Below are 11,742 nucleotides of genomic sequence, written 5' to 3' on the forward strand. Positions count from 1 at the left end.
ATCTCTTTCTGAGTAACCTGCTTACGTTTTCTTCGTTCAGTAAATGAAGGCTTGTTTTAACAAATTGTTCCGTGCATAAATGGTAAACAGTAATTTATTCCCAGGGTTTGGAGATCTTACTCTGAATGTTTGGAGCACTGAACCGGGGCTGAGACTGGTTTACAAAGTCACCTCAGTGTCACCATCTCCCATCCATAAAACAAAGGTAGAATTATCCTAATTTTACTGTGCGCTGTGGGTTAAGGCTAAAACGGAGAGTATGAAAACCCTCAGTTTTGTCATTTTCCTCTTACTCTGCCCTACATCAGAACTTTACCGAGGACTGAGGGAGTTTGGGCAGCATAAAAACACTAAAAAGTGGAGGGAGCGAAACCTTTGGTTTTGAGCAGAGCGAGCTGGAAAACAGGGCTACTCGTGCACAGGAAATTCTGTCATTTCAAAATGTAGTTTCAGTCTGTATCAGAACAAAACCCCAAGAGTTTCCAAATTCCCCTTGAAATGGAAATTCTGAGAATTTCAGTCTGGAAACGCTGAAGCAGGTTGTTTCTGATACCCACCTCCCGCCCCAGACCTGCCGAGCGAAATCAACTTTCTCATCAGCTTTGCAGCGGAGCCGCCACCAGCTTCCCTGAGGAGGTGGGAGGTTTCCTGGGGACACCTCCGGTGACATGTCCCCAGGAGCCTCTCCGAGGATCGCTGAGCTCTGAGCATTGCTCTGGGAGCCCTCGGCACTGCTGGACTTCCGGAGTGTGGCACAGCCGGGTGCTGGTTCCTCGCCTGTGCGTGGAGCCGGTACTTCAGGCGGTTGCAGGGTCTGTGTTAGGAAGATGGGTGAAGGTGGAAGCTGTTGGCGGGGTAGAAGACCCAGTTTCATTTCTTGCAGAAGGCCCAAACCATTTAGGCAGCAGCGCTGCCAGAGCCCAAGCCCTGGAGAAGCACCGCTCTGCCCTGAAACTTTAAAAATTACATCTAGCTAGGGAATATCTTCCCTGAATTTCTTCTGCAGAAAGACTGGGGGAGAAAATAATTAAGAGGATTAGAGGCCTGGAAATGACTGGTGGAGCTGGTGCTTGCTGGAGCTCTGAAGTCTTTGCTCACCTGCCTTTATACTCTCCAGGTGAGCACGTATTTGCCTGCCACGTCGTTATTCCTATGGAAAAAAGCAAAACAGAACCCAGGAAATGTGTAGGCAGCTGCAGTGTTAAGGCTGTCACCGAGGGGAGATCTGTGCTGTTTCACCGCCTCCTTGCACTCTCTCAGCCTTGCCTTAAATCTACTGCCTAAACTGGGTAAGGCACGGGCTGGTTTCGGCCACTGAACGGTACCCGTGCGTGACCTCCCGACCTTTGACTGGGTTTTATTTGTCACTGCAACCAAAAAACATGCTTAAATTTAAACTGAAGAAGTTATTTTGTCTTAGGATGGCAGCAAGTGTTTTTTATCAGGTTTCTTCCGCATTTAGATGTGAGTGGCAAATTCTGCAGCTCTTGATGACTGGTGGGGCTGGGATCTGACTCATTTTTTGGGACACCTTGTAGAGGGTGTTTACGTGGGGGTAATTCTGCAGGCTGGGCACAAACAAATCATGCTGCTTGGCTTCCAGCTACCAGTGCAGAGGACAGGCCTCCCGTGGGTCCTGCGCTGTAGCTTCCAGCCCCGTGTAGATGTCTCTGACACCTCGGGGTGTCTCAGGTCATGTCAGATACCTGTCCTTGGGCAACCATATCCATGTGTAGGTGTTTCCCTGTGAGCTGCTCCCTGAGCTCCCAGTAGTTAATGGACACGTAGTTGGTGCTCTCCATGGGGTCTGGACAACTCTGCGGCCTGGGTGGACACCTGCGTGCGATAGCAGAGTCTCTCTAGACTCCTCTTGTTGCCACAGGATGGGACCAGCTCACGTGGACACACGCCTGTGAAGGTACATATGGTGTTGCATCGCAACGTGCAGGCTGACTCTTACACCACAGGCTTCTGGACAAACACCTTTTCTCACACTTGGGTTCCTGGCCAATACACACAGTCTGTATTCCCGACCCTTGGTGGGGGTCAGGGGTAAGGGAGCTCCACTGCCCTCAGACTGTAGAAATCTATTAACTGCTTCCATTACCTGTTTTGGAGGCAGCATTGATGGAGATCCTCCTGCCCAAATATTTTTAGTCTTCTGCATTTTAAAGGTTAGGTGTGGTAGTACACGTGTGATGCGAGCTTTAGCACAGGCCTCTAGAGTAAACCTTCCCGTGATACGTTGCTGCGTTTGTCATATCTTTTGTTAAAATCACAGGGTAACAGAAAATACATCCTGTATTTTTCCAAGTTTAGATCAATAACAAGAAGTACAAGCTGCCTTTCGAACATCCAGAACAATTTATTGTTACAGTTTACTAGTTATTCCATGCTTAGAAAATCAAAGGCTACAAAATAAAATACCAACCACCACATCTCATGGAAAACTGGCGAGAGTGGCCAGGGAGAAAGCACGACAGTGGCAGTATCCTTTGGCCACAGCCTCTTCCAGGGGCGGTGTTTCGCTCCCCAGGATGGGTCCTGCTGGTTTCCACGTGCTCTCTGCTGTTGTGCTGAAGGATCAAGCCTTTACAAACATTTCCGCAGAGGGAAATGTACTTTACCCTACCAAGAGGTAAAGTTCAGCTCAACTGAGAATCAGATTCCTGGTAAAGTACATACGCAGCTCCCATGCTGGAGGTGCCCTGCGTTCAGACACTCTGTGTAGACATTAATAGCTAGGAAAATTAAATCCCATAATAGTTTTCCAGTCCATAACAACCCACTATTGCTTACAAGTCCCTTACCAGCAGTGTGTCTCCCTTAATTTCCAAGAAGCATAGACAAAATGTGGAGAGCCCCTGCCAAGCTGGGTAGGGAAGGTAGAACATCCACTGGAGCAGTAGGGGACATACGACTCTGCTCGTGTTTTCTGCATAAAAACGAGCATGCAAGGAGCACATGAAATGTTCATCTTCTCCAGCGAAACACCCCAAGCAGGACAAGCCATGCCAGCCCAACTGCAGCACGTAGCAGAGGCGTGTTAGCGATGAGTAACCTGTGCTGACTGAACGGAGCAGAAGAGCTTAGTACCACTGCTTGCAGCCCTCATAGCCGCTGAGAGGTGTGAAGACCTGTCACCTCTGGCATAAATACAGATTATTGTTTGCTGCCATACAAAATAACAGCATGTGATAGCCCATTACATATCCATCTTTATAAAGATACATAGTACAAGTAAGTCCTATTCCAACAGGAATAAAAGAGCCAAGGAGGATAGAAATATCAAGGGTATGGAGTGAGAATACCTCAACAGAAATACAAACCGGTAAATCAATTACATTATCACAACATAGAAAACTACGCTAAGATCCCATGCCTCCTGAATTATGAGGAAGGGGCTCATCCCATTTCGCTTTTGACATATGCCACGTAAGCATCTATAGTTAATCTGGGCATCATTTAGAGTCAATGCAGAGAAACAGGTCCCTTTAGACTGTGAGTCTTTAGCCTGTATATAGATATGGCATTAATAAATAAATATGCACATATACATATATATATAGGGCATAGGGTGAGATGAACTGCTCTCTGAAGGGAGTTCTTTTAGCACTAGAACAGGTTGCCCAGAGATGTTGTGGATGCCCCATCCCTGGAAGTGTCCAAGGCCAGGCTGGATGAGGCTTTGAGCAACCTGGTCTATGGAAGGTGTCCCTGCCCATGGCAGAGGGGTTGGAACTAGATGATCTGTAAGGTCCCTTCCAACCCAAACCATTCTACAATTCTATGATTCCTTCCCATTGTGAGACATAGATGCTGCATTTTTTCAGATGAACCCCACCCTACCAGGCTGAACATGACTAAAAAGTGGCAGAAGACTATCGAAACTTCACAAATTCCCTATAATATAAGTACATGTCAAGTATCGTGTAAGCTTCAGTCTGTCCTCAAATGCCCTTGTGCTAGGTTCTTCGATGCTCTGCAGCTACGAAAGGAGCTGTCAAATTAATTAACTGCCACAATCTGCAGCATCCTTCTCTGAGCTGGAGAAATGTAGTAACTGTTCTGGAAGGGGCTGGTCCAAAATATTTGGGAAGAGGGAGGTGATGAAAAATGCATTTGTGTGCTGAACCATGAAGGGGTCCAGTAAGATTTTCAGCTTATGGGCAGAGGGTAAAGGGGTTTAATTTCCTTTTCCAAGAGGAGCAGATTGAGGAGGAGAAAAGCGTAACCACATTTGACCTGTCTGGGTTGGGTAGGGATGGGGGGACATCAGGTGTCCAGCATCTCTCCGTGGGAAAGGTGGTGTGTGGGCTGTAATGACGGTGCCATCATCTAACGTGCTTGGGCGAGCGGCCCATGTGTACGCCTGGTCGCTTGGGAGAGGCTGCAGTTATATTAGCAATGCATCTGCTGTATGGTAGGAGGAGGAGAAGTGTTTCTGGGAAGCAGTTTCAGGCAGGGCTCTTTCCCCATCTGTCAATGGTGGGGTGCTCTCCCTCCATCCGGACTCTGTAGGTGGAAAGTTACTCTGTCCCCATAAGAATTAAGCCATTATTTTCTGCCTCCTTTACACGTTAGGTTTGAATGTCCAAGTTTTCTCCTCGTTTGCCACTGCTGGTCTTGGAGTTGCTGGCACAGTCTGGTTTCTTCTGTGGCAAGGCATCGATTTAATGAGTTTGGGTCTGAATGTCGCAATTCCCTGAGAACTCCTCTCTACAACAGGAAAAAGACTTTACTACAGCTGGAAAGAGGCAGGTTTTCTATGGCAGCTTCTATATTTACTGTGAGAAAGCACACAGTACTTTTTGAAGACACCACTTAGGATCTCCATTACTATTTCATCTGGTATCAGCTATTTCATCCCTTGTTCCACTACAGGGTCAGTGAAATGTGGATTGTTCTTGCCAATTTTTCACCTATCATAATCTCAGAAATCCCACAAAGGTCCAGGCAAGCTGCACCACAGCTGACCATCTCTGCTAAACCATGTTTCAAAACGTTGTCTGCACTTTCCACTGCTTTATCCTATCATGAACTGGCAAAAAAAATCACCGCTGATGTGGTTTCACAAGGTCCTTCTCCTTTTTGAGAAAAATGCCCGTTCACCAGACAACCAGAGCCCACCAGTAATTAGGAAGGAACAAGAAGAGAAATGGGAATGAAGATTAGCAAAGAAAGAGTAGACAAGGAGAACTCCCAAGTGTCAAATAGGGACATCTTGGATTAACTAGGCTGGGGAGCCTGTGAACAGGAACAGCCTCTGTGCATCTCGGTGTCGCAGTAGAAACAGCGAGGAGGCCAGACTAAAATAAGTCTGAAGTACAAAGTTGTCGTGACACGACTGAGAAATCAGGGGGATGAAGGAAGAAGAATCACGTGGTCGTGGTGGCAGCTGCTCCACCAGACTTCCCACAGGTTAGCCAGAAAGAAAAAGACTGATTGTGTAACCTATCTGAAATCAACATTTTTGCATAATTAACCTTAATTTCCCCATGGGATTCGTTTTCCACCCATTATTTGAACTGCCATTCGCAGTTCCACAATGGCTGGGACAAGGCGTGGGTTTTGATCTCAAAAGCTCTGATTCCTCCTTTTCTTGTGCCAGTATTTAATAGCTGAACCAGACAACCCAAAATCCAGGGTCATTTATTTAACACCAAAGAAGGTATTCAGAAATCTAAGTAGTGCAATAGTGAGATGGTTGGTATGGTCTCTTCCAGTGTTAGGGACGGGGTTTTTTAAGATTTCTCATTTTCCTGTGTCCGTCCCACTTACCGCATTCTCTTCCTGGTGAGTCACACAAGGACAGCGGGAATGATAAGCAGAACAAAAAATATAGCTGTTAAAAGTGAAAATCATCACAGTTAGTACCTGGTTTTATCTGTAATTATTGCCATTATTCCAACTGGGAGAAACAGGCAAGACCTGGGATAGGGGCTTATCTTGTCCCTGTGCCCAGAGGCAATAGTTCTTCCATACTGCCCCATTGCTTTGCTCCTTGGGGCAAACAAGACCCAGCCAGAGAGGAGCTGGACAACTAGGGGGCAACCACAGCCAAATAGCAAGGGGCTACTGATGCTGCGGCCCCTGGCATAGTTTGCAACACCCCTTCCCTTTCTGCATCTCACACCATTTTTCCTCCTTATTATAATGGGCGCTACAGTTGTCAGCAGACTCCAGCTGGAATCAGGAGTCCTTGAAAAAGTCTTGAGCATATGCACAGTAAGAGACAATTCCTATTTTAGCAGCTAATGGTTGGATGGAAGATGGGGAAGGGGGAGAAGAAAATCTCTTCAGACTGATCTAAATACATCAGTTTAGCTGTGAGAAATATTTTATTTGCTCATTCTCTTTTTACTCCTTTGAAAATCTGAAAAAACCACATCATTTAAATATTTACATTTTTCCTTCGTTTATATTTTCCAGTTGAAATTATTCACTGAATTCACAAAGTCCCAGAGAAAGAATCTGAAAATTGCCTCATTTAAAAACTAGACTTTTGATTGGTCTGTTTTCTTTTGCTTCCCTTATGAGCCTTATAAAACCTCATTATAAAAAGGTTAAGTGCTTGAACAGTCTCTATTTACACTATCTTTACTGACATTTCACCCAGTACATGGGCATAGATGTGTCTTGCAGTGTATTTATTCGCTCTTACAACAGAGATGGATCTCTTGGATAGAACAGCAAATTGAAAAGCAAAGTAACTGCTCTGGGGGATTGGGGTGAAGTCTGAGTCCAATTAACGAAGTAGCATACCTGTCACTGGCAGTATCACCGATGAGGAGAAGGATGGATGAGTCGAACCTACAAAAAGAGAGAAATACTTGATTTTGGGTCGATTTGCTCTTCTGGTGAAGAGCCAGCTTGTTCCAGCATCGAAGCAATGATGAGGGTAGAGTCTGACAGCTCTCCCTCTGCACAGAACACAATTAATGCCACGTTTGTTTCTTGACCATCAGTAGATGTTTCCAGCCTGGGTATCAACATACGTGCTAATCTGATACCTGTTAATGATGGGCATGAAGTGAGCTGTATCTTCCAGGGAATGGGACCCAGCTAAGATCTTTATTTCATATGAGCATGGGAAGGATGAGTTTCAAGTTGACAAGATAGGATTTGAAAACATGGCTTCAAACAGGACCTTTTTTTTTTTTCCCTAGAAATGTAGCCCAAAATTTCCCCAGTGCAAGGAGTTAATTGAATTTCTCCCTCATACTGAAGAGGAAGCTCTGAATTTGAGCCAGTATGAGATGTGTGCTGTTTTTTAACAAGAGATCCTGTGAGAGTGACCTCTTGATAAGCCTCTTTATGCTGAATGCTGGGAGGAGAACTGAGAAAGCGGAGGAGATTCTTTATCTAGCCCCATTAAAGACATCCCGTCATAAAAAAGAGGGAGGCAACACTTTGGGGAGTAAATATTTAGTGCATTAATTACAAAGACCTGACCTTGCTCAGGCCTGAGTGTACTTTTGTAGGAAACTGGAGTTACTGTTGTGTTGAATTAAAGGCCGAAGTGGACTATTTCATCATCTAGTCTTGTGTTTTCCACAATCCTAATTTTAAAATTTCAAATATTTGTTATCTCTGGCTATTCAATAGGTTGTATCATTTTCTAGGACTGTTATGTTGATAGGTTATTTCCATCATAGCAAGACATTCCTTCATCCTGATAGTGCCAAGTGAAATTATCAATGGGAAAAAAAAATATATGTTCTAAAGGAGAAAGGAGGACCAAACAACAAATTGTGCCTGCCATACCTTGAACACTCTGAACAGGGCACCACAGGGAAACAGTCAGATCTGTGAAGAAGGGGAGAAAGTCGTGGGTCAATACCAAAATAGTGTGTCCAGTGAGAAAGGTGATTCATTCGTACAGTCAGAGCAGCAACGAGAGGCAGCGATGGCCGAGTGTCACCTGAACGGTCTCTCTGCAGGCAAAATGGCCTGCCCAAACCATCCTGCTCTACCACTTGGCCTGGCATGGGTCATGGCTGGCATCCATCTGACCTACCGTTACGTGGACGTGGCCTCTGAGATAGTCATCGGGGCTCTGCTATAGCCACTGGGGAGAAACAAGCCTTTAAAAGGTGCAATTCATCTCACGCTAAAATAGACATGAAATAGGGCAGCTAGCTCAGCACCATCAACACCTATTCCCCTCTGCCAATTATAAAGGCAGTCCAACTCAGATGTGGGTGTCTGTGCATTCGACGTCCACAGTTTTGCAAAATTAATTTCCCTTTAAAGGCCCAAGTACTGGTGAACACCATGTTTTTTCCACTCTCTGTTGCTGGAAGTCCCCTCATGTTGTATTTGCTCCCACCTCTTTGAAAATCAGCCCATCACACTCCCCTGCCTCAGAGGAGGTAGAGGTGACGGACAGCTGAGTCCTTCCACCTTCAATAGATCTGCCTGACACCCACAGAGAGCCCCAAACCCTCAGTGCTATCACAGACGCTTGGGAAAGGGGGTCTGTTTTGTCTCTGCACACTGAACTCATTGCAGAGTTAGGAGAGATCCCATCAGAAGAGGTAGGTAATTTGGGTGGAATAGAGGCCATGAAGGCCTTTGGAGTTTTTTTGCATTAACACACGTAAAGGCATAAAAGCAAGAGGCAGAGGTGTAGCCTCACTTGAGAGCTCTGCTGGCTCCCTGAGCAGTGAAACTCGAGATGCCAGACCGTAGTGATGCGTGACCTGCTGGATCTGGGTCCATAAAGACTGTAGAGCACTATGGATGGGCTTCTTGACGTGTCTGTGTTCAAAACAGTGTCCTGGGTGTTAAAATACTAACTGAGCCATACTGCTCAGGTTTGGCTGTGGACTAGCTAAACTCTGGATCCTAAAACCCTGAGCAATCATGAGGGATGCTTAGATATACCTTTTGGAGTACCTTACTGTCAAGTCACAATAGATGGCCTATAGCTGCCAGGAGGAAGGAGAAAGAGAAAGGGTTATTCTACTATTTTCTTCCCAGTTTATGACAGTGTGGCTCTGTCTGCTCACACGTTCCTGCAAATTTGCAGTTAGCCTGAAAGGACACCCAAGACAAAACAGGATGCAGCTATGTCCTGGGCTGTATCCGGAGAAGTGTGGCCAGCAGGTCGAGGGAGGGGATTCTGCCCCTGTACTCTGCTCTGGTGAGACCCCGCCTGGAGTGCTGTGTCCAGCTGTGGAGCCCTCAACATCAGAAGGATATAGACTGGTTGGAGCGACTCCAGAGGAGGCCACGGAGATGCTCAGAGGGCTGGAGCACCTCTGCTATGGGGACAGGCTGAGAGAGTTGGGCTTGTTCAGCCTGAAGAAGAGAAGGCTCCAGGGAGCCCTTATAGCACCTTCCAGTACCTGAAGGGGCTACAAGGAAGCTGGGGGAGACTTTTTACAAGGGCCTGCTGTGACAGGAAAAGTGGTAACGGGTTTAAATTGGAAGTGGGGCGGGTTAGATTAGATATCAGGAAGAAGTTCTTCCTGGAGAGGGTGGGGAGGCACTGGAACAGGAAGCTGTGGATGCCCCATCCCTGGAAGTGTTCAAGGCCAGGCTGGATGAGGCTTTGAGCAACCTGGTCTAGTGGAAGGTGTCCCTGCCCATGGCAGGGGGGTTGGAACTAGATGATCTTTAAGGTCCCTTTCAACCCAAACCATTCTATGATTCTATTCTATGATACGTACTTCCCAGACATGTCATCTCCATCAGTCAAAGATGACATCCCTGTTGGTGTCAGAGCCCTGGGTTTGCTGATCTCTCCACCCCAAACCCCAAGCAGGCTGGTTCCTAGGATTGATGTGCTGAGTTGCAAGGTCTGGACCCTGCCCAAACAGGTCATGACACCAATGTGAATCCAAAGCAACCATCTTACCTGGCTCAACAGTCTGTGGAGGCCTCTCATAGCTATAGCTGCTGTCATTGGTGCATTGCATGTTAAGGGGCGTCCAGTTGATTTGGCCATTCACCTTCTTGCATGTGCGGGTACCAGAGGTGGGGGGTCGCTTATCAAAACCACTCTGACATTTGAAATGTAATACTTGCCCCACATAATACTGTTTGTTCAGGCTTAAAGAGGCATGTGGAATAGTCTTGGGAGGACCACAAAAATCTGTGGGATCACAAGGCAGCACACAGTTAAGCAGAGAGGTTTTTACTCGCTCCTTTTGTTCTTGAAACAACATTATTTGTACACTTACAATGTATAAGCAAGTAGGGTATACCAAGCCTTTCTAATTCTCTGTTAGGATATAAAGTCCTCATTTGCTTACACCATATGACTTGTTCAGCCAGGTGTTATAGCAATTGTTTTTCTCTGACTGTCAAAATAATTACTCATCATCATTCTTACACTTCTTCCATGGAAATCAGTGGAAGAAGAGTTACAGTAATGAGCGGGCTCTTACTTACCTTTCTGGTCAAACTCTGAAATGTTTCCTGGGTTCTGGGGTGCCGAGCTCTGTCTTTTGCTTTCTGGCTTCTGTGTAAAATTTAATTCCATCGTGGGAGCCATTGACAACAAAATTTTCTCATCTGTGGGAGAAGTTGCATTTGCTGAATCACAGCAAGACAAAAAGCAGAGCAAAGCCAGAACACCAAGCTTTTAGAGGCAGGACAGAATTGTTGCAAGTTTTGATTTGCAAAGATAAGTGCAGAAGATTGTTTGTTAAAGCAATGCCCAGATTGGAAAAACAGCTCTGAAAGTGTAGAAAAAGGAGAATAATCACTTACCAACACATTCTAATTTTTTGTAGACCCAAGAAACAACCCCATGTATACGCTGACACCGAATTGCCAAGTAATGGCCGCTCCTCCTCTTGTATCCTTCATCACATTTATAATACAATTTGGTCCCCAGTGGATACGATTCAGCAGCAACATCAGCAAAGTCAATCCTTGGAAGAGCTGGGCATTCTTCTGCAAACAGAAAGCCTAAGAATGAGGACAGCCCGTGCATCTGCCTTATTCACCGAGGACTTCCCACATCTTTCTGTCTTATCAACACAAGATTATCCCCAGACCTCAGTTAAGTATCTGCGGTCTAATTCTGCTCCCAGTCACAGGGCTAAAATTGCAGCTGAGGGATAAAACTGGATGTTGTGAAGGGAACATGAGGGTAGCAAAGCTTTGTATCTTTGATTGTCTCTGAGCCAAGGAGAGGCTCTGAGTGTCTGGCAAAACTATTAATCTTTAAGTGAATGTTTTTTTATTTTAATTGTAGAACAAACCTGCCCTCCAAAGCCTTAATCACATTTGAGCTAGTTGTTGTCATTGATTTTATAAGTATAGATTTGTTCAGGATACCGAAAAATCCCTTGGGAGTGCCTCCAACAAGTGACATGAAGCCTGTATTTGATAGAATCACAGAATGGTTTGGGTTGGAAGGGGCCTTAAAGACCACCTAGTTCCAACCCCCCTGCCATGGGCAGGGACACCTTCCACTAGACCAGGTTGCTCAAAGCCTCATCCAGCCTGGCCTTTAACACTCCCAGGGATGGGGCATCCACAACTTCCTGTCGCAGTGCCTGCCCACCCTCTTCGGGAAGAATTTCTTCCTGATATCTAATCTAAACCTCCCTGCTTTCAATTTAAACCCGTTACCCCTTGTCCTGTCACTACAGGCCCTTGTATTAGTCTACACTTTTTAGTTAGGCAGGGCTGATTCGACTCCCTTGTCTTTCTTCTAGAGGAGAAAGGATGCTGGAGCAAGGATGTTCTGCAGCAGCTGGGAGTGGTGGTGGGAGGCAGCAG

General features: G+C 45.9%; 1 protein-coding gene across 1 annotated transcript; it reads right to left on the reverse strand.

Moving 5' to 3' along the window:
• Positions 1-5,801: 5,801 nt before the first annotated feature.
• Positions 5,802-10,908, reverse strand: LOC104508456 (interleukin-2 receptor subunit alpha-like; the record flags this gene model as incomplete). The annotated part of the gene is made up of 5 exons (XM_010150094.1): positions 5,802-5,845; positions 6,766-6,813; positions 9,866-10,102; positions 10,402-10,524; positions 10,723-10,908. Coding segments are annotated over 5 exons (638 nt in total), but the record flags the coding sequence as incomplete, so codon positions are not given.
• Between the last annotated feature and the right edge of the window lie 834 nt (positions 10,909-11,742).

Source organism: Eurypyga helias, unplaced genomic scaffold (genome assembly GCF_000690775.1).
Source record: "Eurypyga helias isolate BGI_N326 unplaced genomic scaffold, ASM69077v1 scaffold5984, whole genome shotgun sequence".
NCBI classification, from domain to species: Eukaryota; Metazoa; Chordata; class Aves; order Eurypygiformes; family Eurypygidae; genus Eurypyga; species Eurypyga helias.